The following is an 18,855-nucleotide window of genomic DNA, read 5'->3' on the forward strand; positions in this document are numbered from 1 at the left end:
TTAATGTTTTTCATCAAAGTGATACTTGTTATATCCAGTTCACGACACCATTGGTACTGATGACAAATAAGACAGTACATTAAGCTGGTGCTATTTCTGATATGTATACTTAACATGAAAAAACTTTTCCTGTGTCGGATGCGGAGTCTTTTTGGCTTATATATATTTTCTTTTATCAAATGTATTGAAGTCAAAATCCAAAGTCATAGCTTGTAACATAGCTTGCTATTAGCGAAAAAAACTGAAATCTCTGCCAGCTTGTGTTACGCTATGCTGCTAATTAATGTAATTCTTATTGCACAGTTTGTCCAAATATACTAGTATTTTATTCTCAGAAAGAAACTGCAAATTGCCAAGGGTGGATTAAGCAGGCAACTGTTGTGTCAACAATGAACCCAGACCTCGGACATGGCTGTATTATTCCATCATAGGAGAAGTGTAATGCTGCAACCCACAATTATCATCAGTGCATCCAATAATTTTGTTCTTGAATAAAAAAGGCTGAGTGCTGGAATGAGTGATTCTTTTCAATGCATAAAATATTGAACCACTGAAAATGAGCCTTAGCGTATCCAAATTGCTTTGTTTGTCTGACAGTCAAACACTCAGAGAGCTGAGTGTTCATCATAGAAAATGGTGAAAATATTAGACATATCAGATTATTTTTCAAATAACATCTGTTGAGGTCCTAGCAGTATGTATATTTTTTGGGACATTTACCCTTCAAAAATACAATTTCTGCAAATCATTGCCAGTTATTTCCTACTGACAACTGGTTAGTTTCTAGGTGTGTGGTAAAATAACTAAACTCTCATCAGTGATGGTCAGTTGGAGATATAGTATCTCTTGAGTATGTGGATATTCCTTTTTATATACAGTCTATGGCGGTTTCCACATTTGTGCTTCAAATAAAAAAGGTCAATCTGAATAGCTTGTGTGCATGATATCAGCATTGGTATCAGTTAACAATGGCAGAGGCATGGCCGCCATACTCACTGGACCTTGCATGTTTAAAAGAGTAAGAGTATTATTTGAATAGCTTAGTATTGAATGCACAATAACAAGGTACGTTTATACATGGCACTGGGCCCAGTTTAATATAATACACATTTCTTTAATATAGTAGGGGTCCCTGCTCCATCTCTCCATCAGTTTGGGGGTCCTTGGACTGAAAAACGTTCAAAACCCATGAGATACCCTCTTTACAGCCTATGATTCAGAACTTGAGGTCATGCTTTTACTTTGAAGGGTTACAGGCGGGAACTGATAGTTGTCACTTCCTGCAAAACACCGCCACGTCTTCCGGTGAAACATCACGCTTGAAGAGAGGCGGGTAATGCAAATAATATTTCCAGCCGTAGACCACCGCGAAGTGAACCACCGGGTTACTTACGACATTATCAGTCCCCAATGAATAACCTGGAGAAAACACTCGCCGACAAGAAACGTCCTCCGCCCGTGAAGGTGCTGTCCGGCCAGCTGAGGACGGCAGAGAGCCAGGGCCCTGCTAGCAGCGGGGATGGCTACGTTATCAGACCGAGCAGGGGTCGCTCTCTGACGGTCTCACTGGTGTGGATGCAGGGAACCGTCCTGGAGGTGCAGCAGGACCGAAACACCGTGTTACTCCTTGATGAAACGGGGACGTTTGCGGTTCAGGGCGTCAACAACATCCCCAGAGGGAAGCCATGTTTGTCCCAAGGTAATTACACTTTAATGAAGTTGGTGTCTGATTCACCAACTGTAGAATAAATCTGGTTATGAGTACTTTATTATGGGTAAACTGATACTATTACAATTAGTTTTCAATAGGCTTCCTAATTGCATTTTTATTTTCCACTAAATAATTTGCCAATGATCATGAGGCATAATTATGTTTGTATTATTCCCATAACCAAATGTTAAAATCAAGACAATATGCTGCACCAAGATGAGTGTTAATGTAGTGTTTCCACCCAACTTTGCTTACAAAAACTATCATTGGTTAGGTATCATAGGGCTGCACCTACAGTAAGCACTGTCTGTCAGTGCCTTTATAAAATGTTCAAAACATTTCTTAGTTATCTCATGAACTGATTTGTCTGCAACATGTCAGTCAGTTTTTTAGATGTGTCATGTGTGAAAGTTTGGATTAAGATGAGAAGAGGTCATTCCTGCAACTGAGAAAGAAATATTTGACAAAGTGATCATTTTCTGGGTATCAAATACATTAGGCTAATACTCTGTCAATCATTTGATTAACTAATCATTTCAGTTTACAGTTAGACTTAAACAACTGGTCTAAACCTTTGCTTTAATATTATTTTATAAATTTTCATGTCAAAACTGTTGTTTTGTGACCAGTTAAACTTAAATAGATGTATTGGTGAAATCTCTATTTTTTTAAGTTAAGGGGAAAATAAAGGGTGATTTTTCACTGAATTCATTAAATTATCCATCAAGATCAGTGTGCTTCAATCTGTGTTTTTTTACTGCTCATTTGCTGTCTCTTTAGAGAGAAATATGTACATTTTTAAATTCAAAGAAAGACTGGTACGAAGCCTGTCTCTAGGCTGCTCCTTATAATACCCAGTGTCTCTTCATTTTAAATGACGACGTCAAAATATGTAAATATTCCTCATCAGTAAATGAGACTGTAGACCGTTCATACAGCAGATATTAGAATACAACAGGTGTAACTAATAACACAAACCATGGCTCTGGGCCATGTTAAGTGTGGCCATGCCATGCATGGAGCCCGTATCCACAGCAACTCGGTGGCATGCAGCCATCATTAGTGTTATTACTTGCACCTGTGGTCGACAAGATTATCTGCAGTGGGATGTGTTAAGCTGTTACAGCTCTAACACTCTGGTGTAAGTGTATTTTTGACAAATAAATGGAGAGTTGTTTTTTTTCTTTTCACCTTATGGCAAAACTCCACCTCTGCCAATTCCCCATTGTTTGTATATTATTGTTGAGCACTGAGACCACACACGGCAGCGGTATATTGTTTCTCAGTCAGTGCATGATCCGTGGCTTATTTACATGAAAATTCACAGCAGCCAGCCCTGAGAATTGCAAATTGTTTCCCTAAAGCAGGCGCATTAGGCCTGAAAATAATGACTGCACATGAATGAAAAACACCCACATCCCCCTGTATTTCTCTCCCATCGCCATCCCTGTTCCTTTGAATCCATTGTCACTGAACAATCCACCACCTGCTGCTGTTGTTACAGGCAAGTATGTCATGGTGATGGGTGTCATCCAGGCCGTCTCCCCGGAGCCAGTTATCCGTGCAGTGAAGATGGCAGACCTCTCTGAGCGCGCCGCGCTGCACAGACAGATGTGGAGGCTGGAGGTGGAGGACCTGCAGCAGCTGCTGGTGGCTGGATGACCTGCTGCTGTTGGTGTGCATCCAGCTGGCTGTGCAGCACATTAAGTGGCTATTGACAAGTGAAAAACTTAACTCAGTGGGGCGGAGGGAGAGGATTCTTCAAGAAGAGTGACTCAGACGTGAGATGGACGTGTATTTGTGCACGTTTTAATCCTGAAACATGGCACAGAAATAACATTTCTGGAGGCATGTCCTTCCCTGCTCTGAGGAGGTCGGTGTTGGCAGATGAAAGATGACCTTCAAAGGGCCAAATACGAAATGTTTCTACACCTGTGACATGCTCAGCAGTGCCTTTCATGTACATTTACCAACTAAAACTTTGTCTTATATTTCAGTTTCACTATATTTTACAAGGATGTTTTTTTCTCAACTGTGTTGTATATAAATTACATAAGCTTATATGTGCCATGTGTGATTTAACTACAGGGAGTTGGTGAGTATGGCCTACTGTACTTGATCACTTGTAATTGAGCTTTTTTTAGTAGTGTATTACTACTTGAAAAGATCCAAGTACTTCTGTCACCACTGGTTCCAGATGTGTAATTAATAAAACAGATCAAACACTGGTTATAAAAGAAGCTTTATTTGGTGTGGTGCCCATTACACTGGTAACACTAATGGATAAATGGAAAAATGAGTTGATGGATTAAAATAAAAGAATGTCAACTGAACTCAATTTAAGTTTTCCATACCTAAAACTTATTGAAAAGTAAAAGGCCATTAACATATACAAACTGTTTATGAAAAGAAATTAGTTTTTTTTTTTAGGTCAACTTATCTGAACACGTCTCTGATCAAGCTTTACACATGCTATTTTCATCACCGGTTTCAGATATTCTACTGAAAAGGTGCATAGCAGAGCTTCAGGTGTCTTACACACAGTATTTGCTGTTAACGATAACACTCGTGTAGTTCTGATCAGAGTAAACCAGCCACCAATCAGAGGGCTGGTCCTGAACGCCCCCTTTAAAATCATGCTGTGATCAGGCTATTTCCTGTGTACCTCAGAGGCCCTTTAGGATCACCTGTCTCAAGACTGAATACTGCATTATTTGCAAGTAAGCATGAATATTGTCACCATATTATTTAATGTCTTTAAGCAGAAAACTGTATTTTCCAAAGTCATTGTCATTTGGTGCTATAAGATGATCTTTTCGGGCTTTGGCAAGTTTCATCAAAAGGAATTCCCTGCGCTCCATCCACTCTTTTAGCTCCTGCTCCCCGTGCGCCAGCTTACACAACTCGTCCTCCGTACACGTGCCTTTGAGGAACCTGTCAAAAACACCAGATCAGATGTCAACCATCAAAAAACGCACTGGAATCAAACTGGGAACCAGAGACGAGCCATATGCCGTGGCAGATAATCTTACCTCTCACAAACTTTGAAAGTGCCTGTGGGAAATCGATACTGCCAGCAATTCTGATCATCCTCAGAGTTGAAAACTCTGTCTTTGTGTTTTTCTGAAGTGATATGCTGCTGCCATTGCTTCTCGCTGTTGCAGTTTTTACCACACAGCCAACAGTGATTGCCAGCCTGCGAAACAAACAAAAAAAAAAAAAGGATCTCATTTACACAGACGACTAATTACCATCTGTTTTCTAAATCGCTCATATTTATCAGCGTTTATTTTAATCACTTTACAGATAAATAAAGGATTCTATTAAAATGTGTTCTATCATTATTTAACCACTAAGCAATAACAGATTTTAATACGTCAACATTCAAGTCCAAAGCAAAGCAACACTGCTGGATTTCTGTAACGGCTGAAGATCCTGTCCTGGTAAAACAAGAGACTGCAGCATTGTGCCATGTGGAACCAAAACGGAGCTGTAGGCTCTAAACATAACACCACAGAGCAGTTCACACACTGAATGCACGGCCAGACAAAAGAACTGTCATTTTCTGAGCTCTTAAACTCACCACTTCCTCAGCGTAGTCTGTTGGCATGTGGATCTGTTTGCCGTTCTCCCTGACTGAGTTACTGGAGGTCTCTTCACCCCAGCCAGGCTTCTGAGACTGCAGCCACTGCTCATAAAGCTGATCCATATCTGGAACTAAATGAGGGGATTAAAAAAGAAATAATAATAATAAGATGAAGTGTGCATCACATGCTAATTAGAGTCAACCAATAAGACTCTGTCAGAACTCACTGTTGTTTTCCTTCATGTAGGTCCAAAGGTCCCGTTCTTCTACACTGTGAGCAAATGTGCAATTCCCGATGTACTGACACTTCTTGCCAGCTGTCACATGCATGCAAATCTAATAAAGGAAAAAAAAAAATAGCGTTTGGTGATCTTGGCAAGGATTTGTCTTCAGAGATGCAAGAAGTTTTTAGGCAACGTACAGACAGAGGAACATTTGACAAACCTCAAACTGAGATGGGATTGGCTTTTTGGTTGGAAGCGGTCTAACTGTCGTCCACTTTTTCCTTTCATGGGAACTTACAAGCACCACCCGCCTGTCCTTTGCCCACCTGAGACAGAAAAAGAACGGCTTAGTATTGACATAAAAAAATATATTAAAAAACCTTTTACAAATGTATTTAAATCAGTTTTAACAAACACTCCTCCTTTGCCAAGATTGTCCCTCCACCTGACAGGTGTGGTGATACCAGGATGCTTATAACTCCACACACGTGTGCTTTGAGCTGCTCACAGTGAAAGGCCATTCGAAAATTTGGAGTTTTATTTTGATAAGACATGCTGAGCTATGGATGTCATGTGACTTCATGGGCAACAGCTCACGCCAACCACACGCTCTCTGCAGCAGCATGCAGCATCTGTAGCTTTGTGTTGTGTGATAAAACCGCACCGTTTTATTTTATCATGCTCACAATCCGCATCTTAATATGCAACACCTGTCAGGTGGACGGATTATCTTGGCAAAAGGAGAAATGCTCATTAACACAGATTTACACACATTTGTGAATAAGATGTAAATTGCGTCTTCGAAGTGTGAGATTTGATATTTTTAGATGAGCTGAATACTCACGTGTGTCTCGCCTTGGCCGAGCAATACTTCTTGTTTTTGTCAGCTTCACTGAGTTGGCCATTTCTCCAGCACTGGCCACAGACAAACATCATCTTAAGGTTTGGAGGCCCGAACCTCCTCTGAACGCTGGAAAGCTGCTAATGAGATTTAAGAGACATTTTAAAATCTTTGTAGCTGACAAATATTTCCTACATTTAATAAAATTTGTACTTAACCCTCCTGTTGTCCTTCTGGGTCAAGGAAGGAAGGACGAAGGGAAGGAAGGAAAGAAAGAAGGCAGGAAGGACAAAGGGAAAGATGGGAGGAAAGAAGGGAGGGAAAAAGGAAGAAAAAATAGAAGGAGGGAGGGAACAGATTGGGTCAACTGGGTCAAAAAAGGATGGAAAAGGATTGTGGAAAGAAGGAAGGGAAAAGGGAACAGATTTGATCAAGGAAGGAAGAAGGGAGGAAAGAAGGAAGGAAAGAAAGATGGAGGGAGGGAACAGATCAGGTCAATTGGATCAAAAGAGGAAGGAAAAAAGGATTGTGGAAAGAAGGAAGGATGGAGGAAGGGAACAGATTTGGTCAATTTGACCCAGAAGGACATAACAGACACATCAGCTTATTTCTATTTTGAATAACCATGAAAAAAAACAGCATAATCATATGCCAGCACCAAACAATAAACCAGTAAATAAATCAATAAACCAATCAGTGACCACACTCCTGAAGTCTTACCTGGACTCCCTGCAATGAAGCGGTGGCACTCCAAAACTTCCTTGCCTCTTGGACAATACTTTCATGTGTGATACCTAGCAGATTAAAAAAAAGAGTTATTTTTTCACAGTGAAAAGTACTGCAAACTGTGGGAAAAGAAAAGACTGGCAGAGGAAGTCTTACCAAGCTCGTGCTGCATCATCCAGACCTTGAGCTCGATGAGGCTGTGGGCGTAGAAGCAGTCGTCCTCTCTCACGCAGCCGTAGCGGACTTCATGGCGACAGAGATCCAGCTGGCACTGAGTTCTCAGGGGTCTGATTTTGGAATAACGAACTGTATTCTCCTTCAAAATGTGGACCAGGCACCTAAAAAGATAAACACGCAATCTTATCCTGCTCTTATTTCCCAATCTTATTCCCCCACAAGGTCTTGTATGCTTTTAGCTTATCATTATTTCAACTACAGTAGAAATTCAAGTCTGTCTTTCATAGACACCATTAGGTTAAATGCTTTACTCAAACAAATGACAGTTTCAGGGTGATGAGATGTGAAATGACTTACTTATGATCCTCAAAGTCATGCTTTGTCACTGGATGAGAGCAGAGCGAGGGGTCATCTTTGTTGGTTTTGCTGATTATTCTGGGTTTGTGGTCGAAGCACACCTGCAGATCACATTCAATTTAAACCTTTGCGAGTTTTATTATGGTAGCAACAAAAGGCTGACGGGGCCTGACATTGATAGGAACTCTCTGGATTGGTCTCTTGGGCTCCTGTGCTGCAGCATGAGTCACCACAGAGGTTCTGCCACCATAGTAGCTTTTTGTTTTAACATGAGCAGAGAGGCTAGCAGATTAAAACCAGCCGTGCAGTAGGAATCATTTCGTATTATATTCTTCTATTCTTGTGTCGTCTTAAAAAAAAGTCTGCCAACTTCTAATAAGCAGCGGGGGGAAAAAAGAAGAAAAAAATTACACAGGAGAAAAGAAAAAGCCTAAAAACAAAACAGACAAACCATTTCCCACATCCCCCCTCATCACTTTTTTCTTTTCTTTTTTTTACTACACGTAATTGCCTTATTTTTCATATTTTGTTGTTTAAAGTGCTGAAAAATGATGCGTCTCATTTGGAACAATCATCTGTTGTCTTGACAGTGGAAGATTGTTTCTTATGAGAAAAATCTCTGAGGAAGAAAACATTAATTTACACTAAGACAAATATATTTTCCCCCCTTACACGCAAATGAAAAACAATGTTTTTCAACCAGCACTTTAACCACTGGAACATGCACAACTCTTGATGTTTACAGTGAAATGCTCACCCCACAGAGAAACATGAATATCCCATGATGCTCCTGTAAGATCTTGGGGACGGTCAACCTGATGTTGGAGTTGGGTCCAAAAGGGTCAAAGAGCAGTTCTCTGGAGATGAACCCTTTTCGCTCCAGAGTCCAAACATCAATCTCTTCCTGGCAGTATGCAAATGTGCAGTGACCAGGGTACAGGCACTCTTTTCCTACAGCCACCTCTGAAACGACACATTCTAGTTTTAGCTCTCGGCCAGACCTTGACTAGCGAGTGAAGAGTAAAAAGTCCCAGAAACAAACACAAATACACACCAGGCAGAAATAGCCACACATAGAGGAAGTGATGGTAAAATGTAAAAAAGAAAAACATGCCGTAGGAACTGCACTGTTATTTTTTTCTTTTATTAATAATCCTTCTTACAAAATAAGGCAGCCATTTATGATTTTTCTCTCTCTCTCTCTCTCTCTCCTACCTAAGTGTGAATTAAGTATTTAATATTTGCACATTTTCTAAATGTTACCTTTGCAAATGTAATATGGTCCAACATATTGAGTTTTTGTTGGTCTGGGCCGAATGAGCTTCCACGTTTTGTCTAGTGAATGTTTGATTCTGCCCAGTAAAGCGTCCTTTTTGCATTTATGCTCTTCAGTATGTAGTGTGTAATCCAACACACCAGGCCCTGTGGATATGAAATTGGAAAAAAAAAAAAAGAAAGAAACATTAGACCCAACACTACTTCCCTTTACTGGAAAAGACACAAAACCAAAACCCTTTTCCTCACCAGTTTTGACGTAGCAGAGTGAACAGGCTTGTTTGAATTCATGTGTTTCAGCTAATGGGTTTTTTGCTAAATCCACAGCAGCAGGTAGACCCTTCACCTCAGGCATACCCACAGCCATCCCCATTGGGGTTTCTTTATTGTTAAGCTGTTAGAAAAAAAAAGAACAAATATGACAAAACATGAGCCTCTAAAATAGTGTCTGGGCTGAAAATGTTTTAATAATTAATAACATCTTAAGTAATTTACCTGTGGAATGAATGGACTAACTGGACTGGCATAATCTGAAAAGGGAGAAAAAACAAAAACACAAAATTTACTGATTGAATATCATCAACATTAACCAACAAACCAAAGTAACATCACATAACTAAACCAGGAGAGGTAGCACTGCGTTGTACCTGTTTTAAAGTCTGTCATGCTGAGGCTGTCCAGAGAGTCCAGCGGTGGGGGCAGGGGGTCAAAAGTGTCCATACCAAAATACGTACTTGACCCCGACTTGTGATACAGTGGGGGCAGATTCACAGTGCACTGCTGAGCACCACTGTGCAGAAATGGGTTGATGTGAGATGGCATCAGGAATGGACTGGACATGGAACTGCCCGAGGAAATACTGGTAGGCAAGGGAAGAGGCCCCTTCACTGTGGGAATAACCTAAACAAAGAGATAGGAATAATCACCCTTCTGTTCAGAAACGTCACATTATGTTCATCAATGATCCCCCCCGCTGTCGTATCCGTTCACTCACCAGGCCCGATTCGTCACGGACTTGGTCCAGCAGGTCATCTAGGTCACCGTCCATGATGTCGCCGTCAAAATCTTGACTGGTTTCAAGCATGGGACAAGGCTTCGCGGTTCTGCACCCGTTTACAAATGTGAGCGCAGGAAGGGCGACCGACGTGGGCACGGACACGGGCAGGGAAATGGACTCGAAGCCCGGAGGCTCAGACGGCGTCACGGATGAGATACTGTTGTTTGAAGGAAATTCATCCACCACCACTGCTTCGCTCAGAGGCGGGTGCACTGCCACTGGAGCTTGGATGGGGGCTGGGACCGGAGCCAAAACACTGCTATCCTGGGTCAACTGAGGCACTTCTGAAACACAGCAAGGGGGGTAAACGGGATGAGTGACTTCTGTTCTGTCTTGAATATCGAATAAAAAGCTGCATTTAAGTATTTAACTTACCAATTTCTATATCTTCAACTGAAGACGAGCCATGGGAAAACTGCAAATAAAAGAAATTCATTGAACAATGAGAGGCAAAGAGAGAACAGATACTAGACAGGACTGTGAGGGGGGTTCTTTTATTTACCTTTTCACATGATGCATCTTGGTAATTAGATCCACGCAAAACATTCAAGGCAGGCTGTTCAAATATAAATAAAAACCCAATCAACATGGTTAAATGATGACTTTGTGTCCATTATATAGTAAGATATCAAACGTGAACCTGAGAGGACCAACCCAATCCTGTTATAACACCTATAACAACTACAAACATGTGAAACTGGTTCTTAGGAAGAACAATTTTGCTTCAAGTGTCATGGGGGGTTGAGATCACACACCTTACTCCTCACATAAGCTTTACGGATTTTTAATCCCAAAATTTTGGCAAGGTCCTGAGTCAGCTGTGTGACGCTGGGATCCTGGGGAGACAACACACACAGAAAAGAAATTATTAAAAACACAAACATCGCCTTTAATCTTTGTACATTTTACTGTGCTATGATGTCAGAGAAAATTATGCAAATGCATTATGTTACACCTGTATGGATCTTCATGCAAACATAATTGTATGCACTGTGAGGCCATTAATTCTCACAACAGAGCTACACAGTTATCTTAACGAACAGTATTTGTGATTCTAATGTGTGTATTCAATACAGAAAAACAAATAGAGTTGGATTGGATCAACCTTTGCAATAGCAACAAGTGTCAAACCTGATGCAAACATTTGTAATCCAAATTAAATGTGGCTGACAAGGAAATAAACTCATGACGAAAATTAATTAAAGCAACCCTTACCTTTCTGGCATTTCACACAGCACAGCACAACAATTTGAAAATCAACAGCTCCAGCTCCTTCCCCACCTCTTTTTAGCAATTTACAAAGAAAAGTGTAAAAGCTCCAGAAAGGTAAAGGTTGCTTTAACTTGTGTGTTCCAATGCACATATAAAATATGGACTGTGGACTGGATGACATTTCACTTCGCCTTTATTTATTTTTTTTCGGTCCAATTTGTTAAAATGAAACGAGAGGGAAGTGCCTGCACATCTGGATAAATGCATTTAAAGACTGATGTGGCAGCCTACCTGAGGCACTGCTAGAGAGCATTTGGCAACAGTCTCATAGGCCTCTTGATGTCTCCCCATCTCCTTCAAGGATTTTGCTTTTCTGTACAGTGCTTTGTAGTTCCCCTCGTTCAGATGGAGAGCCTTTTCACAGTCTTCTAATGCTTGGTCATACAGTCCCTGAGAAAGAAACAAACACAGTTGTCACAAGAGTTAGAAAAGCTGAACTTGACCACAGAGCTGCAGTGAGAACAGATAACAAAGAGGCTGCTCTTTGATCATAAATTGACTTTGCGTGTTCAGCGAGTTACATCACATATGGGTGTGGTGTGTATCCTCCCTGAAGACAGCAGCCTAGTGTTCTTCACTGACGTGCAACATGACTATGCGGACGGGCTCTGACAGGGAGGCGAGACTGGATGTTCCTCTGAGAGCAGCACTTCTTCCCAAAATCAAAGTTTTCTTTTACTGGATACAAGTTTTTCAGCTCAGTCTCAGAATTTGACATGAGGAAAAAAAAAAAAAAAACTAACAGTGTTTCAGTAATTAACCACAACAAAGCACTTGGAGGAAAGGAGAGTATACAACTGTGACCCCTGACAACATCGAGACTGACTCTTAGAAATTAAATGTGTCAGATACTCCTGGTATAAACGTCATTTTGGAGTCTTATAGAGATCCAATTGACCAGCAAAGCTTGCAAGCTGTTCGCCATGTATCATATAACATTAAATCTTACCAAACTAAAAATGCTAAATTCTAACTTTGCTTATTAACACAAAAGAGCACCAACAATTTATCAACTTTCTAGTTTCTACCATTACAAGGCATTTGTCATTGGTCACTTTTGCTTGACACCTATTAAATCAGAAAGCATCCCATGTTGCCAAATATGCTGTCAGAGAATGAGATTCCTGACTGCAAAGCAACTAAACTGGTTTATACAAATAGCAATTAAGAGTTACGACATGACATGAGGAGTAGCTTAAAGTAGAACCAATGAATCTCGTGACAAAAACGAGGTCAATAGAGTATCGTGCTCTACCCCGCTGTGTCTGCCTGCTGTAAAGGCTCAATAAGACCGTTAAGCTGGTAGTGCGGGGGTGTGTCAAAGTGGACAGTTGTGGACACAAATATGCTACAGTGTTGTGTTTCACGGGAAGACTTGGCAGCTCTGAAAGTAGAGCTGGGATAGAGATCCTCTTTTTGGTCTCTCTATGATGTCAGATGCTGAAAATGAAGAATAATAACTGCAAACACAAGCTGAAACGGCTGTGAGTCGTGACGGGTGATGCAACGGGAGATTCCAGTGCTTCACATAGTGGTTGTGATATCTGACAGAAAGCAGCAGAGCCTATTCTTTTTTTTGAAGCAACTGTTGGATAAATCAAGACTGTATGTTTTTAACTGAATATTTTTTTAACGATCCAATCATTAACGTAACTATTATTACTAATACGAACTGATGCGCCTTTGTAATTCAAGCAAAAATGTCTACTGTGAGAAAAGTCCATCACAGTTTTGTTAGTATTCTTGACAAACTATAATGATCATGAAGATTTTATGGAAAAGACAAAACACCTGGTGCTTTGCTACAAAAACTGGCACTTCAAAGATGGTTAAATGTTTTTTACACAACATCAACAGCAGAGATGAGAGCAGGAGAACTGTACAGTGATGCAGAGTGACCGACAAGAAGAATTAATGAACCCTGCTCAGTTGTATGGTCATGGCAAAATAAGTAAAAGGACTTGTCCCCACTTCCTGTTTTATTTTGACATTTAGTTTATTGTGTTTTGATACAGGCGGTTTGTTTGATAGAGAAGAGGTAATAAAACTGGTGGGGCATCCTGGGCCCTGGAAACACAATGGTTTTCAGAAATGATTCTACAAAACCAAAGACCGCATTTTGTATTTTGGACTTTCCTTGTTTCCTTTAATTGTTTATTTTCTATTCAGTGTTAATGCGCAAAGTGGAAGACCCCCCCCTCTTCCCCCCTAGAGTGGGAATTTAAGGTGGTTAAGGCTGAAACTGAAAGATGAGAGTGGGACGGCTGCCACCTACTTACCGGAACAACATTTAGATAGGCTGCAGCCCGGTTTGCATACAGCTTTTCCAGTAAACCTGTTGGAACACAGATTTCTTCAGAGTCGGCGTACTCTGCTATGCTCAAGGCCTCAGTGTACATCTCGATGGACTTTGTCCATTCCCCCTCTTTAAAAACGTCATTTCCTTCTCCAAAAAGATTCCACACGAGCTCCTTAATGAAAACCTGGAGATGGGAAAGAAACAGATGTAAACGACAAGGAGCATCTGATCCGGCTTTGATTGGAAAGAAGGAAAGTTACAGGTTTTCTTAACCCTGTCGTTGCACCTGAAGTTTAACTCAGTACAGGGCAAGTGTTTCAAATAGGAGAATGGAAAAAGCACATTCAAATTTGCATAGCTTACCTCATACTGCTCTTGACTTCCAGGAAATGGAAGGGTTGATCTGATGAAGAGAAAAAACAAAAACAGGTTCAAGTTACAAGAAGAGACAGTCAGTTCACTTCAATAAAAAGTGAGGTAAATAACAATTTCTGGTCAGTCTTTGATAAATATGAAGGAAAAAAAGGAAAATATTATAATGGTCAATTTATTTTAATTACCACAACAATAAATGTCATTATAGTAGTAATATTGTTGGTATTACCATTTTGGTTTCATTCTATAGCACTTCAGCTGATATATTATATCACAGACCTGACAGAGGCATCACAACAGGAAGATGTGTAAGAGAGTGTGTGAAAGTGGTGCAGGGGTGTCTATACGTGTCATTGGTTTGATCATTTGCAGTGTGTGAGGTGCTGACTGCATTGACTGTTCAATGCAACCAAGTCAGCAAACCCAACTCTGTGTCAACAAACCACATCATCCTCCACAGAAATCAACCCAAATTAACAGAAAATGTCCATGATATACTGCAAATTGTTCCATTGTATGCTCTGTTTGATCGTTGTGTCTAGTTATATTAAATAACCATGGTGTGTAATGCAAGGTATGATGCAAATTCATTGGTGTGAAGCCAATTATTAAATTATTCCAGTCGCTAAAGTATTTTTTTTATATAAAAAGGGCAAATTATACATTACTGATCGATCGCTGGTTGAACAGGCAACTAAAATAATAAAGCCACATCTCTTCCTGCCTCACAGAACCATACCTACTGTTAGGATTAATAGATGCTAGAGTTATTACTCATTCAGTGCACTGCTAATGGTTTGCCATTAAGTGTCATCATGGAAAATTCTGCTTTAGTCACAGAGAGGCAGCGAGGTTGTTTTGTTACGAAGGTTTCTAGTTCAGCAGCAGTCTGGCATTTTCAGTCGTCTTTCCTCTTTTGTGCATTGGACTATGAGGGAAACTAAGTTTGAGTTTAGACCATCACACTTCCACTGAGGCATGCTGGGCTCTTATTACAGTTAATGGACAAAACAGCCGGAGCACAAAGGCTGTCTGGATATAAGAGCCTTATCTTACAGATAACAGCGGCAGCAGCAACGTGCAGGACTGTACACAAACCCATTACACTTACAGCTAAATGTATCTAAACTTGATTCATGTTTTTAATTGTCTTAAAGCACTTTGCCTTCTCTTTCTGGCCTCATTAGTTCTCTGTTTAGGTTGATGTATGATAGCATTTGAATTGATACTTAGACATTTACTAAATATGACTCATTAAAGTGGGATCCATCATAAATCTCAAACTTTGCACACCACGACATCAAGTTTCACATTGACTGCACAGTTAACGCATTGCAGTGTTTTAAGTATTACTTTTGTTTTAAGAATAAAAAGGGCCTCGTCAGATTAGATGAAATGCAACACTGCGCTGCCTGGCACGGCTCTATAGCAATATGTGGACAATAAGTCTCCACCTGATGCATGACAACATAATGAGCCACATTAACAACAAAACTAAAGTAAAGCCAGGAATCAGCTGTCTCACTGACACGGCAGCTGATCTGAACAACAATACATGATGCAAGGATGACAAATCATTCTTGCTCTGTTCAGTCCATTGAAGTGACTAAGCTTTTTCAATAACAGGACTCTCTCTCCCGCACACACACACAGGCAGCAGCAGCAAATATGTACTCATATAGTCAACAAAACTCTTCATCTTCAGAACCCCCTGCTGATATTTTACTTATCTTCCAGAAGAAACTATTCTGCTATTAAATCAAAGCTGTCATTTGACTTAATTCAAGTAAAGTTATTAGGGGTGCTGTCATTATATGTCACGATTACACAAAGTATTAATATAGGACCACTTATTAATCCCCCAGGGGAAGTGTTTGAAATATTTAAGTCATTAATTGTCATTGATACCAAATGTTTACGTTATTACAAATGACACGCTGACATTTAAATTCCTACCAATTCAAAGTTACGTTAAATAAATGGACCAGTATCTGTGCGTTTACCTTTATTTTGGCGCACATCTGCCGATACGGTTCCGACATAATCTTTTTTGGGAAGAGACGGTATTTAGGAATCTTTACGATTAATTAATTGTGGCGTTTAATACCGCGATTAATTGTGAAAACAAGCATAATCGTGACATCCCTAGATTGGTATGTTTAAATGAATGGTTGATTTCACCAATCGCCTTAAAGTCGGTCCTTTCTGATGTCTGCTGCTGAGAGAAGTACAGTATGCTGTCTGTGTAGTGTATCCCATCTTGTTCACTTCCCCATGAGTTGATCAGTATTGCTGATAAAAATGTGTGATGTCAAACATGTGAATACTGGTTACTGTGGGAACCTCTGACGTGGAGATACACAACGAACCAGGGACCCAAACCCAGCCGTACCTCTCATATATATTAGCTAACACCACATCATAGTGTTGTAGTTGTGTGTTAACCATCAGCTAATCTGTCTGGCATTTAAACAGCAACAGTGTTTAAGGAAAAACCCACAAGGTTGTTTAAAATGTTTGCCAATATGCAAAAGGGACAAAACTAGGTCAGATCTGTCACAACAACTGTGTCACTTACTGGATGAACTGCAAGCCTTTCTGGATCTCCTGCCAGCGACTCCTTCTGTCCTGACACGCTCCGGACATGTTTGCGTGTTTTAGTATACACTCCTCCTCAGACAGCACCTGAAATGATGGTACAGTACACAAATTGTTTTATTTACCGGTCAAAAGTCACAGTGCCAGTATGGACACACCTCCACACACACTGCCTTATCATTAATGACATCTACAGGTTGTCCAACTGGTTGACTAGCAGCAGCAGCAGCAGCAGCAGCAGCAGTACACCACAACCACACTCGCTCATTGTGTTGAGTCACTATTTTACAAATTCTTCATGAGGTTCATCCTGCTTGGCTTCTGTTTTTTTATTACTTCCGCATTTGCTTATGACGACTGCACTGTAGTTCCGGAAATCAACTCCTTTTTTTTTTTATTAGCCTGAGAGCTAATGGTGTCAACGGGAAGACAGACGTGTCCACTGCTTAGCGTCAAAAGTTGGACTGAAAACTACATATCGGAAAGCTGTGGATAAGAATCAGTGCGGGTAATAGCCCAGGGGAAGTGTATAAACTTAGCATCTGAAAGCGGTGGGTCCATTATCGGACATATTTGGATGGCTGATAACTCTCGTTAGTTATCAGAGACTCCTCTCAAACAAATCCAAGTGTTTCAGGAAGAAACCAATACACGCCATTTATGTCGAAAGGCCAAGACTGTTCCTGCTGGATCATATTACATTCCTGTCAGCTGTTTATCGTGTTTTGCAATGAAACATTGGCAATCACAGCGCGTAAAAGCCGCCAAGTTGCAGCTGTCTTGCAATGCTTCGTCACAACAAATGTTTACTGGCTAGAACAAATCTGCCCATTTAACTTTATCTTTCTTTACATCTACTTCTTCATCAGATGACGATTTGAGTTGCACAACCTTACAAAGATAAACTCTTGAGGTAATAAAGATGGTGGTAACTTCATGTTAGCTTTTAGGCGGGTGTGCCTGTCCTGCTTCGGTCAGCAAAGCCACAATTAACTTCATACAATGACCATTCGTGTGTCCAGACGCTTGCTATCACGTTTGCGTCGCGACCACGCACCAAACTATATAAAAATATATCATTTTTGTGAAGTTTTGCGGCGAGAGAAGAGGGTGTCCGATAATGGGCGCATGTCATTTAGCGCACGTGTGTTACCCGCGGCCGTGGACCACCGAGGAGACAAACCATCATCTGCTAGCAAAGGATAGCGATTCACTCACACACACACACACATACACACACACACACACACGGTTTGACCGCTGCTAACACTACACACACACACACATAAATAATATTCACATGTTTTCTCCGGTGCTGGAAAACACAGGGACTTCAGCGGCTACGCGACGCTACGCCACCAAGTTTCTGGGAAGTAAGTTAGCCTGAACCTAACAAAGCGAAGGCATGTCCAAGTTAAACTAGTTCCCCCAACGCAAACAATAGCGAGCTTTACATGTTGTATAGCTCCTGGCTGAGAGCCGCCGAAGTCACCACGCGTCCGAGAGGCGCCGGCGGACGCTGTGCATACTTACATGAATGGATCTTTATTCCCAACAAACCCTGTGTCGGTTATCGAAAAGGAGGGAAATTGATTTTTCGTTTTAGCTAAAATAACTTAGCTAGATGTGCTGTATCGCCGAAGGCCGCCCTTTGGCTCTTCTTCTGCCGTGATTGGAGGGAGAGCCAACACCGACTCCACCGCGCTGCTGCCCCCCACAGGCAGCGGAGGGGTACGACATCACATAGGAAATCACAATCAATACAGTAAAGCACCACACCTATAAATTGTAAATAAACTACTTGAATAAAGAAAACGAAGAGACAAATACATGTAAATACATTTGATTAAAATACTGACCAAAAACTGGATAGACTTGTTTTTATGAATGAATAAAATGTAATCAATTAAAGCAGAAGTAAGTGGTCCGGTCGTTTTCGCTAATGCTGCGTTCCAGGCAGGCTTTTGAAATCGTAAATTACAGCTTCAAGTCACAACTTACGACTTTGTAGCGTTTCAGGCAACCCACTCGTGTTTTTCCGACCTGTTTTACCGGTGAAAGTCACTATAACGGCCACTCGTAACTTCTGACCTGTGAACTCGTACCAGATCGAACTGGTACGACTTCACGGTCGGAAAAATACGAGTTTCCTTGAACGCACCATAACAGTCCTCGTCCCTACGTCGCCACATTCACGGCGTTCCATGGCTGCACACACAGCCCTGCATGCCCATTGGATAAAAACTGTAGGATACGATAAATGTTTTCTCTTCGGCTCAGAGCAGAGCAGAGGGACTGAGAGACCCGTGTTTCGGTCCAAACACTCTATGTAAGTGATTGCTGTCGGAAGATATAAT

The 18,855-nt window shown here is 40.9% G+C and overlaps 2 protein-coding genes across 5 annotated transcripts; one reads left to right on the forward strand and one right to left on the reverse strand.

The window, feature by feature from the left end:
- The first annotated feature begins 1,289 nt into the window (after positions 1–1,289).
- On the forward strand, positions 1,290–3,951 carry rmi2 (RecQ mediated genome instability 2). The gene is made up of 2 exons (XM_085783829.1): positions 1,290–1,699; positions 3,216–3,951. Exons 1-2 carry the CDS (start codon positions 1,411–1,413, stop codon positions 3,371–3,373), a joined length of 447 nt encoding a protein of 148 aa, XP_085639955.1. The 5' UTR covers positions 1,290–1,410; the 3' UTR covers positions 3,374–3,951.
- Positions 3,941–18,165, reverse strand: zc3h7a (zinc finger CCCH-type containing 7A). 4 transcript variants are annotated; one of them, XM_085783827.1, is made up of 23 exons: positions 18,032–18,165; positions 16,479–16,585; positions 13,889–13,928; positions 13,506–13,709; positions 11,458–11,616; positions 10,710–10,790; positions 10,457–10,510; positions 10,330–10,369; positions 9,892–10,238; positions 9,545–9,797; positions 9,393–9,427; positions 9,147–9,291; positions 8,886–9,044; positions 8,380–8,585; positions 7,623–7,723; positions 7,245–7,426; positions 7,083–7,156; positions 6,366–6,499; positions 5,742–5,847; positions 5,525–5,633; positions 5,295–5,428; positions 4,744–4,907; positions 3,941–4,645 (listed from the first exon to the last, which is right to left on the reverse strand). In XM_085783827.1, the coding sequence occupies exons 2-23, from the start codon at positions 16,544–16,546 to the stop codon at positions 4,456–4,458; spliced, it is 2,985 nt and encodes a 994-aa protein (XP_085639953.1). In that variant the 5' UTR covers positions 16,547–16,585; positions 18,032–18,165; the 3' UTR covers positions 3,941–4,455. The 4 variants fall into 4 exon arrangements, with proteins under 4 accessions (XP_085639953.1, XP_085639952.1, XP_085639951.1 ...); XM_085783826.1 differs by having other exon boundaries at positions 6,366–6,502; XM_085783828.1 differs by having other exon boundaries at positions 3,945–4,645; positions 18,137–18,165.
- Between the last annotated feature and the right edge of the window lie 690 nt (positions 18,166–18,855).

Source organism: Trachurus japonicus, chromosome 8 (genome assembly GCF_045865225.1).
Source record: "Trachurus japonicus isolate A0001 chromosome 8, Traja_1.0".
NCBI lineage: Eukaryota > Metazoa > Chordata > Actinopteri > Carangiformes > Carangidae > Trachurus > Trachurus japonicus.

Excerpts from the sequence above, each read along its gene's own strand:
- rmi2 (XM_085783829.1), top strand. The coding sequence starts at position 1,411 with ATGAATAACCTGGAGAAAACACTCGCCGACAAGAAACGTCCTCCGCCC. Across the intron at positions 1,700-3,215 it reads GAAGCCATGTTTGTCCCAAG|GCAAGTATGTCATGGTGATG; the intron begins GTAATTACACTT and ends CTGTTGTTACAG.
- zc3h7a (XM_085783825.1), bottom strand. The coding sequence starts at position 16,546 with ATGTCCGGAGCGTGTCAGGACAGAAGGAGTCGCTGGCAGGAGATCCAG. Across the intron at positions 10,791-11,457 it reads GCTCTCTAGCAGTGCCTCAG|GATCCCAGCGTCACACAGCT; the intron begins GTAGGCTGCCAC and ends TTGTCTCCCCAG. Across the intron at positions 4,908-5,294 it reads CAGACTACGCTGAGGAAGTG|GCTGGCAATCACTGTTGGCT; the intron begins GTGAGTTTAAGA and ends TTTGTTTCGCAG.